Here is a 17604-nt window from a genome sequence, read left to right on the forward strand (position 1 = left end):
CATATTTTTCTTACTCAAAGGGAAAAATTCCACCTATTTGTTTCTTGAAATTATCATGTCTTTTCTTCCAGCTCTCACCATATTAGCAGGTAACTTAAGACGGATCTTGAGGATAGTCAGTATACCCACCAGAATGCATGATAACAAAGAATATACAAGTTAACACATTTGAAAAAACATACAAAACTGCAATTACCACTTTTGATAACATTTTAGAAGGGTTCTATTCAGTCATTCGTTCAATAATATTACAAGTGTTATTTATACTTCTGAATATTCTGAAAAATGAACTAGCTTGCAACAGTGAATCCCTCAATCTTTTAGCACTACAAGCTGGATGAGCCTGCCCATAATTTATGGTTTGTTTTTACAGTGTTGTTTTTCAGCTGGGATTTGTTGTTGTCATCACAGAATATCTAATAAAAGCATTGACATTTACTGTTCAAAATTTTCAGATCCCTAGTAAGTATGATAGCCCATTCTGTAAAATCTTTGAGAAATTTCTGCTGAGAGTCTTCCACAAGCCACCTCTAAAAGAACGAGCTCCTTAAAGTAATTTTCACTGGGATAACTAAAATGGCTATGCACTTGAAAAAACTTGCCCACTATACCTTTGTGAGATATGAAAAAATAAAAAAAGTCAAAACAGTAATAAGGTCAATGTGTTCTTGGTATGGGACTGCACTATATACGGCCATGCTGACCATACAACTGACTGGAGCCACTGGGTACACAGGGAGAATGGATTTCACAGTTCATAAGAATTACACATTATAGCCAACACATAATACCTCTCCTCCTACAAACAAGGGCCAAAATGGAAGGGAGACACATCCACTGCATGCATAAAAATGTCAAACAAACCAGGTGTGTGCAGCGTAGAAGTCACAGGGAATAGCACATTCTACACTGGCAGCAGCAGCCAGCAACTGAAACTGTACCCCAATTACAGGTTTCACTTGGCCACAGCAATTTCAACACATACATTCTAAGGATGGAGGCAGAAGATGTTGACAAGTGACAGAAACAAGGATGTTTGCTATTTGCTCTGCTTTCTGTTAATACTGTGAAATCATCAAGTATTGCATAACAAAGTTACCACACCTGAACTGTACTCTCAGGGCTAACTATGCTTTTCCTTTGCTTCACTTGGGCAATTACCTAAAAGCATGCATAGTTACCTACAACAGGTCATCCAAAAAGCTAGAATTTGTTCCCAAGATCACAAATACATTGTGAAGCTCATTCCATTCCTACTTTTATCTGGACATGTCACTACAAATGGACCACTAACTCAAATATATTTAACCCAGCACTTCTGAGGAAAAAAAAAAAAAGACAACTACGAAAGCTGAACAGAGATCAGTGTGTTTGCTTCCTTTACTGCTCAGAATCCAGCTACAAGAATGCAAAGGCCAGTCCATGATTTTATCCACCAAACCCTACTTGTCAGTATCCTTATTAATGCCCACCTGCATGTCTCCATTGAGAATCTGGTAAACTTCTTTAGAGTTGATGTAATTTTGATAGATTTCACGCTGCTCCTCTGTCAAACGGCAAAAGAGGACCTACAAAACAAACCAACTACTCAAGCCCAGCCTGTATGAATTTTAGAATTTTACCATGTGCTACAATGAAACTTCACAGATGTTTAACATACTGAAATACTAAGTTAAAAGAAACCCACAGAAATCACTAGAAGTAAAAAAGAAAAATTTTTAGAGAATGAATATGATCATTAAGATGAGGTTCATGAGGCTTTACGTGCTCTTTTCCAGTAGGTAGATCTTTCCCTCAAATTACTTTAGTTTTGGAAGTGCTGTCATTTTCTAGTTTTAATGAGGTTTGACTGAGGTAAATGTGCAATGTTAGCTTTCTCTCAAAGCTTTACATTGTGTGTCTGTCACATCCCTTACAACTCGCAAATTCTTAGAAGTTTAGCAAACGTGATCTGTCCTGTCTTTAGACCTTAAGCAGGAAATAGAATGATTTCTCAGGTGCTCTAATGTGCTAAAATGGAACAAAATCACTTCCTTGGATCCTTCAAGGCACAACACATTATGCAATAAAACCAACTGATGTAGTGACTGACAAGAGCAAAAAATCAAACTTGTTTAAACTGTCTCTGATCACGTTCTTTAGATTAAGGACCTCAGACTCTTTAATATCTAGACATTAAGAAAATTGTTCTTTACACTATTTTTAAGGCTAAAAATAGTGTAAAGAAATTACAAATTGGTTAAAAAAAGATCATTAGACTGCATATACACAGTATGATCTACTTCTTTATTATGTACGTTTCAGCACTGTCTTACAAAGACTAACATATCTACTTCTCTTTTAGAGGGGGAAGACAGGAAAGGAGTCAGGACAGAACATGAAAGTATGAAGCACTGAAATCTGAAGAAGCAGCTAATAATTACTACAAGTGAGTATTCGTAGGAAATTCAGTTAACTAATACTTTCAACCTCCTCTACTTTGAATGAAAATGTTTCCTAAAGAAACATACCACCTTGTAGTAAAGCAAACAAGTTTCACACCACAAGGTTAATATTTTGAAAATTTATTATAACATACAGGTCAGCTAGCTTGCAATATGAACAACTGCCAGCAAGTATTTCTCTGTTATTTGCTGCACCAATTAATCTTTCTACGACAGGAAACAATGCTGAATTGTTTCCTGCTGCACAAAAGGAAACAGACAACTCATTTCAATGCACTTGAGACTTAAGGGGACAGTACTAAGTAGTCCTGACTACACTTATCTGTCCTTTACTTTTTAGATAAGTGAACTCATACAGACCCTGCAAGACAGCAGTAATTTAATACTCAGTACAACGGTCAAAGAATATGGATCCTGAAAGCTCCGCACCTTATCTTTAGTTTAACCAGCATTTTATCTGCCACTAGCACAAATTATTTCCAAATTTTCATGAAAGACTGAGTTTTGGGGAGGGAGAGGACTCAGATCTAGTAGTGAAAATAAGCAAACCTGTTCATTTTTATCTGGAAGCGAAAGGCTCATTTTTACATCAGCCTTCATTCTTCGCAGCAAGTAGGGGTTTATGGTGTCCCGTAACACACAGGCACATTTGTATGCAGTTTTTACCTGAAAAAAGGAAGAAAAGGCACAAGTTGCATTTTGATTCTTGATAATAATTTTACCAACTAGCAAAATCACATAATTTGCAATAGGAAGAGTCTAATAAAATTAGTTGGCTTGTTTTATATGGATCTATAGTTACATGTTCAACACAACATGAATTGCAATAAAATTCGTGTGAGCAATAATAAAATTGAATAAGTAAGGCTTCCTTAGATACCTAATTTCTATTTAAAAGAGACCAATAGCAAGATATTTAATTTAGAAAATGAACAAAGAAGTAAGTATAAATCTGTACAAAACCAAGATCCTCATGAAAAAGTGCTAATACATATACTGAAGATCAAAAAAGAAGCCTTCAGCAATGGTTACCAGACAATAAGTGAAGATTAGTGCTCACTTGAGACTTTAAAAAAAATTGCTACAAGAAAATCCCCCTGATCACAGAAACTAAAGGTCACTCTGGCCCTAAATGGAGCATATGGTTCTATAAGAGGTAATGGATGTGAGACAGGTATTAACTGTAATAATGGCTAATAATGGCTAAAAATACCTTAATTTGTCTTAAAGCAAAGCTAACAATATAATAAATTATTGATATATAAAAACAATTGAAAGACCAACTTAGTAAATTACTAATATTTATACAAGAGAAGTACTTAAACTTGAAAAGAGAATATAATTTCAGCAATGCATGCATGCAAAACATTACAAACAGTAGTTAAAAGGATATAAGTTTAATAGCATTTACATGAATGAGTCTGCAGATTATGATGCAGACAATTTATTTACTATCTAGTTAAAAACAGAAAAATATTTAAGCTGTCATCAATACTGGGAACCACAACTACAAAGATTAATAGATACTTATTCAAAATAATTTCTCAAGTAATTTTTTTGCTTCCAAAATTAGTTTATCTACTTCCAGACTTCCAACACCTAATTTAGCTTTTTAAAATAAAAACTGTTTTCAGACTGGATTTAAGGATTCCTCTTACTGCGTAATTTGCCAAAGCTTGACAGCAAACAGGAAAGTGCTATTTAAATACATCAAAATGTGGGATCAATCACCTCCCACTCCAATTTGTTTATCTTCATATCAAAGAATACTTCTCATGACTTAATCTTTAGGGCTTTAGACAGGAAAATTGTGTATATAAGCTGCACTCCTGTATAAATGAAACGGTCTCAGTTGAATGATTTTTTTTACACAACCAGCAGTAATACACACACAACTCTTTTTTTGATCAGTGTCTAGAACAGGCACTTCTAAGTACATTTAGAAGTCAGACTACAAACAACAGTAACAGTTGGAACAGTTTCCTTCAAGCAAAATGGTATTTTGGATGCATTTACCTGGACAGGAGAGGCATTGCAATATCCTCCCATGGTTATTGGGACCGAAAACTGCTCCATGAAGACAGGTAGTGTCCCCAGTTTTCCTGGGAATATAAAGTCAAAGAGGGACCAGAGCTCCTTTAGGTTATTTTGCATAGGGGAGCCAGACAAGATGATTCGATGGGGTGTGCGGAACTATTAATAAAAACCACAAAACCAAAAGATAGTTATTTTCATGGTTCCTGGTGTATCCTGCCTCCTGTCTCAGAGGATATTCAACTTCACCATCAATGAGAGTTTTCTCATGTCAAAATACGTGGCCTCACACTCATGAAAAAAACAGATTTCTGCCACACACTGTTCATAAACTGTTAGCAGAAAATTCACACCAGCAATCTGACATTTATCACTACTGGTAAATTACTATGCAATTTAAAAATTCTATTTTTTTTTTCCTCTACCATACTTGTGTAAATTTACCCATGTAAATTCATTAAAAATGTTAAGTAAGTTAAATAGTCAAATACAGACCACTGTGATTTATGCTTTTATTCTTTATTAATGATCAAACATATATTTTTATGGTAGGCTATTAGATATTGGAACCTCCTCCAGAGCACTTAAATTTATTTTTTAGAAAGTACCTGCTTGCATGCAAGTGTGACTGCAGCATTTGGATTTCGGATTTTGTGACCCTCATCCAGAATGACATAATGCCAATCATATGTGTGGATGTTGTCCTGCATCAGTCGAATGTACGAGTAAGACGTAATTAAAATTCCATGGCATGAAGCAATTTCATGAATTAGTTTCACCTAAAAACAAAAGGTGCACGTTATCAGTAAGACAGATTCCTCAGACCTACACACAGACATTTGCTGTCCAAGGTACATATAAAAAGTATTATAAAAGCAGATATATAATTTACTTTGCAAAGAAAATAAGTATATGCAAGATCTTGATTATATGATTCTTAGCTCATCTGTCAAAGAATGAAGCACTTGAATACTGTGTTATAGCAACCAGAATTTATCAAAAGCCTGGTCAGATGAAAACAGTGCTTTTTATTTTCAATTTTTTAAAGGCAGCTTCTGAAAAAACAAACACTGAATTTGATTATGGTAATAGGTTTCTTCGAGTTCTCCTACACTCACTTTACAAACCGAGCTTTACGTATTGCAAGCAAGATCAAGAATGCCAGAGGAAAATGAAACAAGTGAAATACTGAAAAACAAATACAAAAATCTATTTGTTTAATCCTAAATTCTCTCTAACCTGTCTCATTATAGGATTAATAGAGTTGCTATCAGTCTTCAATTTTGTGCTTCTCTTGTAAGCTTTAACCTTTCCCCAAGTTTTTACTAGCCTTTACAACTGCAAGTTATGTAGGACAGGAACAGTCTACATCACTTTTGACAGTGCTCAGGACTCATCTTTATTGCATTTATCCTCCATGTATAAATCTAAAACAGCAGATGATAAGAAAGGGAAAACAAAGTATGCCCACCACCAAATTTGCTAAGGGAAAGACAAACTGCTTATTACTAGAAGTGCTTTTAATTAAAAAATAACCCACAAAAAACAATTAAAAAACCAAACAAAAGGGAAAAAAAACCCATGTCAAAAACTCAGATGGTGTCAATATCCATGACCTTTTTCTGTAAAATTGCTTGCCACAGACACCCCAAGATTCAAAAAAACTTGTGAGTTTAACTGTTCAAGAATATCTGCTTTCTGATTATCATCTCCTGATAAAACCACAACACATTATTTAATGTTGCTATCACGAATCTCAAGAGAATATGCAATCTTTAGAATAATTTGTATTACAGAGTAGGATTTCTCTGCAGGTGTGGACATTCAAAGCTTAGTTCTACCTGGTACAGTATCCATAGTCTGCAACTTTTATCGAGTCTCAGCAATGGTCTGTCATAGAATATTGTAGACATCTCTACCCAAACACTTAAGACAAATCATCTCGAGTGATTTAAAATTAAAAGCTTGTAAAATATGTAACCTCTCCTAATTTTTGCAATTAATAGGGTATGTCTGCAATTAGCCTGACTTACAGAATGCTACACTCTTGTCATTAAAAGATGTTTTGAGAAAGTGCTGCTGTTATTATGGAGGCTCAAGAGACCAATCCCTCCTAGAGGGCAAACAGTGGACTGGTAGAAAACAACAGCCATAAATCACGCTGTCAGGTAGCAGAGAGAACAGAAGTGAAACACAGGCACATGAAGGCCATTCATTGTAAACACACCAAGGCAGAATCCTAGTCAGGATTTACTGAACCTGTAATTAATTAAAGTTTCCTTCAAGCTAAATTTTTAATAAACAAGGATTTGTGCTGACAATGAAGAAATAGAACAGCACAATTTTATCAACTCACACAACACTTCCTAAGTCTCATTTTATTGCATTGGGTACTTTTTCAAGGTTGCCTTTACTTTAGGTGCAGTCCTTGGAATAATTCTAAATATTTTAAAACATGGTAACAGATCTAATATTGGATAAAAACTCTTGAGGGTGTGGTACTTTATAATTTCAGCTATTTTACATGTAATTCTTTAGTCCACAGTTCCTGTTTCATTAGATTAAGGCATGTCTATATTTTATTTTTGGTCTGGAAATACACTTCAATGAAATATTTCAGGTCATGCACTGTTACACTAAATTAAAAAAAAAGTGTGCTTGAGAGAGACAAATCCTACTAATGCCAGATTACACAGCAGTTACCTAATTTTGAAATTCCACACTCTGGCTTTTATCTGATACTAATGAATAGAGGAACACATGAGTAGATTGAGTAATTATGAACTTTTGTTCAGCACAGTACTTCAGGCCTTTACAATTCAGGGACAGTATTTTCTCCCTACCTTGGGTGATAAGTTGATGGTGTTGCCTTGTCTTCACTGAAGCACATGAGATATGCAAACATGGGATGAATTTTGCCAAGCACCATTTCTTAAGGCTAAAAGGTTTATGATTTATTCTAAGGACATATCTCTAAGCAAATGTTTTTTTTCCAGTTGGTACCTCAATTTACCTACAAGTTTGTTTCTGAAGGTACAAAAACAGGACAATTTTTTAGACCGATGCTTACAGAAATAAGATTTTTTTATATATAGTCTTTTAAAAACATTTAACAGGACTTAAAATCTAAACTTTTACATATTATATATTAAAAATGGTAATTTTCTTAGACAGAAATGTGTGTTAAGACTGAACTTGAAGACATAGACTCAATTTAAGACACAGACATTCAATAACCATTCAGATACCTTTGAGGCAAGTGTGAAGTCAGAGATAATATCTCGTCACTTACCCAACCATATATCATTTGTAAATCAAAAGTGCATTCTTCAGCAGGCTTATCACTATCTCCTAACCAGCCATTAGGCCTGAAGATCCATAAATTCAACATATAAAACCTCTTCATTATTTCCCTGCCACAACAGAAAAATCTAAATGGCACCATGAAGAGGCTTCAAAAGAACACATTATAATGTTTAATAATGTAAAAGTTGGAATAAAAAGAGCAAAAGCACTTCGTACATATTTAACAAGAATGCTACCTCTTGGATCACAATACTAATTTCATCTGAGTTTGGTCCTTAACTCAGAAATAGAGCCTTTGGCTAAAATACAGGTTCCATATGCAATCATCCCAGTAACTGTAACCTCTGAAATTTATTGTCTTTACATGTAGATTATGTGCTCTACTGTGAGGCTAGAAAGTCTACAATTTTCCATGTGTAAAGTCATCTTCAAGTAGATGGTTTCACAGCTGCAAGCATCATGAACCTGACAATTACTTTTTAGGGCTGTATTGTGTATCCTGCATTTGACTAGAGTAAGGGAATACAAAGTTACACATTTACAAATGGTATGTGAAAACATCAGTAGGAATTGTAAACCTAAGTGATACCTGTTCTAAAGATAAAGAAATTAGAAGTTCAGCCTTGAACTTAAAAAATACAACCTCCTTCCACATGTGATATGTTAAACAAGATAACCAAAGTTCACGTTGCCTCTTACATTCTATGATTTACAAATGTTCATGTGCACTTGAAGTTTTAAAACAACAGGACAAGCTCTTTGCACAGAAGGCTTTTTTCCAACATCATTAAAGTTCTTTTCTCCTTATCTTCTGTTCTATACCATAAATAAAAAGCACCTGTGATACATTACATTAGATTTACTTCTTTTTTTTCTCTCATGCTTAGGTCTCAGGGCACTTGATGTTTACAGATCAGATCTGAGTGTAAACCATAGTAGGAGCTTAATAGTGTAAGACAGCACCACGGGACATTTAGCCACAAATGCTGTACCTTGTTCATACTGAAAGCTGACTTCACAGGGGAAGACTATTACTTAAATCTGGTTCCACCTACTGCTCCAACTTAAGCACATTTTTCAACACAGAAGAGCTAAATCATCTTGTGTAAACACAAATAATAATTTCAAAAAAGAGTGAGTTTCACATTTCATCCGAATACCTTAAGCTCAAAAGTCTTGGAAACCCCTCCAACTTGCTACTGTGTCTTCCTTTCATCATCTAAAATATGAATCTGCCTTCCCTCTAGATAGCTGAAGGCCTTTAGTCATAGTCCAAAGGGTGAAACTGAAAATTTACACTTCCCTCCTTTACAGTCAAAATTTTCTACCATTGTTATTTTAGAAAAAGAATAGCGCAGTGTCTCTTTTGAAGCTTTGGATATGCTAAAAACTCTACACAAATATTACAGCAGCGAGATGTCTCAATGACTGAGCTGAAACAGGCTGACAAGGTTTGCACCCAATCTGGTGCTCACAATTCAGGCTGTTATTTCATATTATTATTGTGAAAATCCTATAACTGCTTGCAAAGAAAACCAAAACAGACTGGTAAAAAGGTAAAAAATCAGAGAACCTTTCACTTCTCACATTGCTCAAAGTACATTTGTAACACTAAGGAAGTGCCACTAACTGAACAGATGTGGGAAGTGTTGCCTAGAATCAATTTATGATGGAACAATCAGAACAGATGTCTTCCCTACTCTTCACTGTCAAGTGAAATACTTCTGTGGGCAACTCTGAAGAACTGGGAGACAGGCTCATGCATCAATGCTTGTGTATCTTATTTTATCAAATGAAACTTTAGCTGTTGTCTGTTTCTGCTATGAAGTTCTGTCTTGCCTTATGGGATGGGACACCTGTCATTGCTTAACCCCATTTCTCCAAAATTCTTATTCAGTAGTCTTACAATTAATCTTTTTTCCTTAGAAATCACCAGCCCTTCTTTCACAGAACTGTAGAGAACAAGCTGTAATACTGTGTTTTACCACAACCTGCTGGCCAACCACTACAGGATAAGGTAGTCCTCAAAATCCATTAAGATCTTCACTGTCTGATGCCCCATAATATTCCTCCACTGGTTTAGAAAATTGTAACCTCTTCAGGGGCTGAGATGACCTTCCTCATTCCAAAGCTGATAACAAAGTTCAGCTCCCCAGTCCTCTCTTGCAGCTGCCCAGCATAAAACTCTTCACATTTACTTTGTGACAAACTGTGATATGCTAATAGAACAGGTGAATCCTGGAACTGTCAGTTAATTCCAAACAAGCCTGTGCAACACTGAGACCACAGGTCAACAGGGAGTTGGCTTTTGGCTATGTAAAATTAATCTCAAAGAAATGATGCAGTCTAACTACTATTTCTAATCTAGATAATCTAATCTAATCTAGATAATATCTAATCTAGATAAACTAATCTAATCTAGATAATCTAATCTATTCTAATCTAAATAAACAAATAAAAAATATTTGTTTATTTAGATTACTTATTCTTTTATGCCTTATTCCAGAGCATAAGGGCAGAATGGTCCATGGACGAGTATTACAAAGTCAAGATATGTAAAAGTGGTCTGCTATGCCATAGATATCAGTAGATGGAATTGCTCTAAGGACAGATCAGCACTAAATAGTCATAGAAAGTAAGTATATTGAGAAGGAATCCCAGGCAGGAGTAGATCACCTGCCCTGTATTTTACGTGATATATTTTCAGTGTACAAGTGTTACTTATGCTAATGTATTAGTAGCAAAATTTTATTGCAGGTGTAAGGGCAACTAGAATGAGAAAGCTGGGTTTTTCCCTTACTTTGGCTTGCTCTTCTCTGATTAAGAGGCATCTAGGAAAAAAATGTGCATCAAGTTAAGACCTTATCAGCAGTGACACTTTAAAGCACTCTTGCAGCTCTTAGAAGATGAAGCATTAGGTTCAGTTCTCTAAATCTGCACAAAAGTGCTTAAATCTTTAATTTTAAGTTGTTGAATATGCATTTGAGGAACGACAATTGGAAGGTGAAATCTCGAAAACCTTACTATTCCTGCAGATGGAAAAATTTGAGTCAGTCTATCAAGTCCATTAATTAAGAAACAGCCCAAAATAGGCAAACATGATTTAATTTAGGAAGACATGTGACCATGTCATTGAGGTGAGCAGACTTCTAGGGCTTGAAAACACACCAAGTTAATTGAACAACAGGAAGCTATTAGCACATTAGAGTGTGCTACTCCTTTTTTGCCATGTACTGTAACTGCGTCAATTACTTCAGAATACGTTTAATCAAGTGCAATTAAGCACCATATAATCTTAATGTTATTACAAGAAATTCAATAAATATTTAAAGACAAATTTAGAAATGCTTTGCTGAATCCTGAAAATCCATTTAAACATCAGAAATATAAGGCACAGGGAAAATAAAAGTCTAAGTTTTCCTTGTTTTGTTCCTGCAAGGTACCAAAGTTTGAAACTTCAGACAAGTCAGGCTTTCCAACATTAAGAAACAGACTAAGAACATGTATATGAAGAGACTGACAAAAGAAAACTGAAAGACAGAAAGTGCACTGCTTGAAACAGTGAAACAACAAAGTAACTCTGTCATTGAAGAAAATGAGACTAAGTGATACCAACTGTCAGCAAGCAACTGAAGAGAAATTGTCCATGCATGAAAAAGACATTAAATAACAGCTCAGTGACGTAGCAATGCAAAGAAATGCAGAAGAGAATTCACAAGTGCTACAAGCATTTATCTGGTGTACAAGCAGTCTAGTCATAAACTCCTAGCATGGACTACAGCACAAGGAAAACTCAAGTAAGAAACCTACTACTATCTATAATTTGTTCAGGCAATACAATCATAATATACATGTATTCCATGTCCTCCCCCTTTTAGTCCAGTTTACTACCAAATCTACATAAGACAATGACGTTTTTGTTCTTTTAATACATTCAGAGAAAGGGCACAAGCTCTTTCCTACACAGAAGCATTAAGCAACTGGGGATTTTTTTTTTTGCTAGTGACCAAAAAACAAACAAACAAACCCCCCCCCCCCCAAAAAAAACCCCTCAGGAATTACAAAATGGATGTCAATCATTACCTTACTCTTTGTATAAGAACCAGTTTCATGGAGCACAGCAACTCTAAATGGAGGCCACCAAGTGTGGAATTCTTTTACCCACTGATGCAACACAGTAGCTGGACAAACAATCACTGTTGGACCCAATCCCTGGTATCTAAAATAGAGTATTCAAGAAAAAACCCTTAATGTGAAATAAATAATCAGCATTAAGTGGCTCATTAAAATAAACACATATTAAAATGACATACTTTACAGTTTAAGTGGAATATGAGAGCTATGGAAATTAATTGGCAATTTGTTTTCCTGGAAGTCTGTTTTTTAAAGGAAGATGAAGAGGGTACTGCTAAAAGAATCTACTCATTGAACAGTTAATGGATGCATCTATCAAGATAAACAGGAATAGAAAAGCTCCAAACAATAAGGCATAAGGGAACTTCCTCCTGTGATATTACAAATCAGGTTTTAGCAACTGCTGTTTCTATAAGCGAAAAGAAATCATTAACAAGCAATTATTTTATTACTTCTATTATACAGAATGTGTAGCTAGAGCCTCACAAATGGACTTACAGGTGTTCTGCTTCATGTTGGTAACATACTGTACCTTCATCACCATAATTTATTGACAAGGACTCCAAAGTGGCAGACAATTTCATCCATGAAGTTGAGATCGGAGCTTGGCTCAAACGGTCTCGAAAGGTTCTTATTCACAATTATATTACTGTTTCTGAGCATTACTAAAGAAGTCTGAAACAAAGTCCTTCTGTATATGAAAAGCTCAGAGCTGCTCTAAAGTTTAAGAAGGGAAAAATCCCCTGCACACCAGCCAAATAAAAGATACTACTGCCATAAATAAATACCAACAATCCTGTAACAAATATATTAGGTAGTGGCTACCTGCAGTTATTTTTCAAATATATTTGCTCTCTAAAAAATGGAACAAAAAGACTTTGCAAACAAAGGCAATAGTTTCAGTTATCATACACTGATCTGTGTAGACACAGATTGTGTACTATCCAAGTGACGATAAATAATGCAAAAGATCACAGTATACATTCAAGATCACACACTGATTGGAATAAAGGATTTCTCAGACACCAGCAACACCCTGCTTTAAAAAGAACCAAATCTTAATGTCTTCAGAACCCACTGATATGAAGAAATAATATTCTTTATTAAAAGCTTATACGCATGCAGAACAACAACTTGGACTTTGCTTATTATGAACAAATACTGTAACACCACTTTACAGGGTCTAATCCTGTAAAGGAAATCCCCTTCCAAAGGGAAGTAAGAACTTGGACACATGAAAAATAGCTTCAACCATGCTATGAATGCAAATAATCACTGCTACTGCTCTGAAAAATACTTACAGCAAAAAAGCCAACTTTCCCAGAACATACTAGTTTCTCACTCTTCATGAGTAGTAACAAAAAAATATCTGTTTATTCCCCTGGTCTGTATCACACAAGCTCACATGTAAGGTTTATCCAGATTTTTTTGACCCCCTCAGCTTACACAGAGTTCACACATCCTTGGATCAATTTTCAGAAACTCCACTCCCCCTCTACTTGGCTGTGTGGAAACTCTTCTGTGTCTAGTCTGACTCTAACCACTTTCACTAGCCAACATTTTGTTATTCTCTTGAGAGCTTTTATTTATTTATATAAAAGAGTCATCTGGCTTCTTCCAGTCTGAGCTGTTTCATAAAACTAAACAAATCATATACTTCTGCTTGCTACACTTAGGAGCATCCTTCATTCTCCTAATCACTGCAACACTTGTTCTGCTGCCCATCCAATTTATATTTGCTTTCCTTGAACAAAGGTGACACTTGAAGCATTAGAAACCAAAGTCTTACTAGAGCCTTGTACCAAGGTAATAATACTGCCCTGTTCCTACTCCAAATATATTGTCATACTGTATATTGTCCCTTTTTCACAGATGCATTGTACTGACTGCTTATGGTCAATATCATATATGGTTAATATATCCAAATTTCTTTCTCCATTTGTTGCTTCTGGTTGATAAAGCCCAAGTTCACAAGTATCCTTTATTTGTTATTATTACTTGGATGCAATTAGAAGTGTACCTAAGTTCCTACTCCTGCAACTTACTACCAAGAAAAAGGAAACTGTATTCATGATATATTTGTAATCTTTAAACACTCAAAAAATTAGCACAGGAAAACATGCTGAAACAATAACTCAACCCTAGTGAAAAGAGATTGGGGCAGCAAGAGCAACCCACTTCTTCTGGGGCAATGGATTTTTATTTACCTAAGCACCATGGAAATTAATCTCTGCCACTCAAAGTAGAGATTGAGCTGTTTATGTTTATGTCTCAGTATCCCAAAGAGCACAGATAGATAAATAATCAGTGTATAAACTTTCTGTCAGTTTCTCAGATATCTGATGTTTCAAATAAATGAAGGCAAATCTGTAGTGAAAGGTTTTTGGTATACACTGAGGTAATGAGACCCAAGCTAGGCTGGAAGACAAGACAGTGCTGACAACACAACTTTGTCCCCTCCTTGTGCTTCCCAGGGAGGCTGCCCAGAAAGTCTCCTGCCTGTAAGACTACACACTTTCAAGTAGAAACAAGTTAACCAGACCTGATGGTTACCAGTATTACTGCCTTCTCAGCTCATGGGAGGAAAAAACTTGACAATGAAAGATGAAGTTGTTTAGAGTGTCTGCCTTACCACACACAAGCAAAATCAGAGCAAGCTTCACCAATATATTAAACCTCGTTTCCTCCCACAGAATGACTATCATGATGGACTCAATGACATGCACCAGAGAAAACATGAAACTCAACACATTATTGTACATGCAGAAAGATAGCTGCACCTGCAGCTTGGGTGGGAAAATTGATTCTGGCCTTTTCAAAGTTTTACTGTAGTTTTGCACTACTTAACAGTGTCAAGAGATGTCCCTGACGGACTTCCATCAACTCAGTGGTCTCCCAAGTGGGATAGGGAATATAAAATAACCTGTACAGTAGCATCCTTTACCAGGCAGACATATTAAAGTAAATCAACTGGCCTGAGTGAAGGACCTACAGGGCTGCTTTTTAATTTTTTATTTTTTTTATATTAAGCCTATAGTAGGAAGCAAGCAGTGAGAAAACAGGAATATTTTCTCTTTAGAACATTATTTTACAACTCATGTACAAGCTGAACATAGTTTAAACATACCTCTATATAAAGGCAATTATTTTTGTTTAGTAGAGTACCATGATAGTTCCTAAATTTCATATAGCTATTTACATCAGGTAAACAGGCCAAGAGAAGTAGAAAAATCAAGTACTATTCATGCATGCATTTGTAAATCTGAGGACACAAACAAATATCTTGCCAGTAATTGCACCTATGAAGAAGAAATTTTAAAGCATTGTTCGGTAACAAAAAACTATGAAATATAAGAAAGCCCAATCACACTAACATAGGTTTTGAAAAGCAGTAACAACAACAAAAAAACCCAAAAGCAAATGGAAATTCCTCTGTATAAGTTACTGGTTTTACTCTTAGTACTAATTTTTGGCATGGATAATTCCCTGCCCACCAGAAACTCTAACTTTCGTTGCAAATCAGCTTGCTACTTCCTGTAAAACATTTACCTAGTGGCTTGCAAGAACAAATATTTTAATGTAAAATTTAATAAATGGAACTAAAGGTATTACATCTAATTTAAAATTCCATATTGTGTAAACTATTGATATTAATGTAATTGAGTTTGTAAACAATCCATTTGTGGAAGGTAACCTTAGACACTGTATTGACCCAAAATATCTAGCGTGGCTCATCTGCAAAATGAAGCATCAATGCCTGGAATTCATTAAAAGTGTTACATGTTTAATTTTTCCTGCCCTACAGCTCCATTGTCTCGTAAAATTTTTCCTTTGATGTCCCCCACTAAAAGAATTAAAGGAATATTGTAATTGAAATGTCATTAATAATTCACAGGACCCTCCTCCACCAGTAATACATCTGATGAAATATTAATTGAGCTCCACAGACTGACAGTCTGCAGAGAAGCACTTGCCTGTAATTTGAACCACGAGTCCTCATATTGCTGTAGCTCAGACCTGCCAAGAAGGCAATTATCTGAATGGTCTTGCCCAATCCCATCTCATCTCCCAGAATTCCTCCTGCCTGCTGGCAGTGCAATTCCCAAAGCCACCTAACACCTGTCTGCTGGTACCTAAAACAAGGAAAAAGAAGATGGCAAATGTTTGATAATACAGATCATAACAGAAAGTACTCATGAATTAATCATTTGGCAAGGTTCTCATACCAGTTACTGTAACATGCTGGATGTGTGTTTTACATGAGTCCTGTATTTACTAGGTCATACATTTTTGATGCAGTCAGACATTACACATGACTTTCGTTCTTTATACAACACTAAAACATTTCTAATTAAATTGACAGTCATTGTAATTGGAGGGTATTTTATTTCATATATATTTTAAGTGTTAAAAGTAACTTGGAAAGTTACTCTTATGAAGCATTATCTTTTCAGAAAAGACAACATGCAAGGGGTCTAGTAAATAGTATTATTTGGAACATATTCCTTGAACAGAAGAAAAAGGTTAACTTGTAAGAGGTACAGACTTAATACTCCACTACAAAAACTGATCACATCTGCCAAACCGTGCTTTTTTTACATAAATGTATTTAATAACATTTAGTCCCTTTCAATGAAGAAAAAAACCAAGGCTAAGCAATAGAAACTACTGCAGTGCATGGGATACAGCAGAGCATTATGTGAGAGCATCAGAGCAGTTTCCACTCCCAGTACTTCACTGGAAATTGTACAAGCAACAACGTAAAATACATTCCACTTAAAAGAAGTGGACTAGAAAGCAAGATTTATGACAGCAAGCTAAAAAGGTGAAGATAAGATGCTGGGCTGAGAATCACTTTAGGATATACCTTTTTATAACGATATGAAATAGTGAGACCAGTAGGAATAATATACCATGTGTGAAAGTTAAATTGAAAACAAAAGAAATAAATGAAAAAAACGTGTTTTTGAATCATATTAAAAAAAAAAATCAAACATGTTTCAGCACCTCAGAGTGTTGTAACTTACAGAAAGAAAGGGTTATTGATAATTTTCTTGGCAACACACATTTCTGGAGTGCAGAGCACAGCAAAGAACAAACCACTTTTTTTTTAAATAGGGGTTGTTCGTTTTAGATTATTTCTTATGTGCATTTCAAAATCCTGTTTCCATCCTTGAACAAATAATATTTAGGACTACTGACAGCTAACAACACTAGTGTCTACAAAGTACTATTAAAAATCAATTTGTGATGAGTTTGGTATGGATTTAGAGAATGCTAAATGGAGACAAGCAAATGGCTTGAGTAGTTAAAAAAAGATGATCAAAGAACACATCTAATGGTTCAGACATCACACTATCTGCTAGTGTCTCAAAAGCATTTGCCACGAAGCCCTTAAGAAACCCTTTTATTAGAAATTAATTCACCTTAAAATGCAGCAATCTATAAAACAACTATGAAATGGCTTGCAGGATTAGCTATAATTGGATTAAGATGATATCATTACTACATTTTATGAAGACAAAACATCTTCTGACAAACATTAAAAAATTGAAGGAAACTAATTCCAGTTAGAAGGTGCTTCCCCAGACAAATGTTCAGCATGTCTCTTCAGAAGACAACCATTCAATAACTTCCTAATATAAATTTGTATTATTTTTTAGTATTACATACAGAGCTTTAAAAT

General features: G+C 35.2%; 1 protein-coding gene across 6 annotated transcripts in view; it reads right to left on the reverse strand.

Moving 5' to 3' along the window:
- Positions 1-17604, reverse strand: part of ERCC6 (ERCC excision repair 6, chromatin remodeling factor) — a 46221-nt gene that overhangs the window by 10819 nt on the left and 17798 nt on the right. For 5 of the 6 annotated variants that reach the window (XM_015633399.1, XM_033515538.1, XM_015633401.2 and 2 more), the window contains 6 exons: positions 15893-16051; positions 11868-12003; positions 5087-5257; positions 4461-4637; positions 2994-3110; positions 1473-1568 (listed from right to left, as the gene is read on the reverse strand). In XM_015633399.1, the coding sequence (XP_015488885.1) occupies positions 1473-1568; positions 2994-3110; positions 4461-4637; positions 5087-5257; positions 11868-12003; positions 15893-16051 (856 nt within the window). The remainder of the gene's footprint in view (positions 1-1472; positions 1569-2993; positions 3111-4460; positions 4638-5086; positions 5258-11867; positions 12004-15892; positions 16052-17604) is intronic. The other variant, XM_033515536.1, reaches the window with a different exon arrangement.

Source organism: Parus major, chromosome 6 (genome assembly GCF_001522545.3).
Source record: "Parus major isolate Abel chromosome 6, Parus_major1.1, whole genome shotgun sequence".
Classification (NCBI taxonomy): Eukaryota; Metazoa; Chordata; class Aves; order Passeriformes; family Paridae; genus Parus; species Parus major.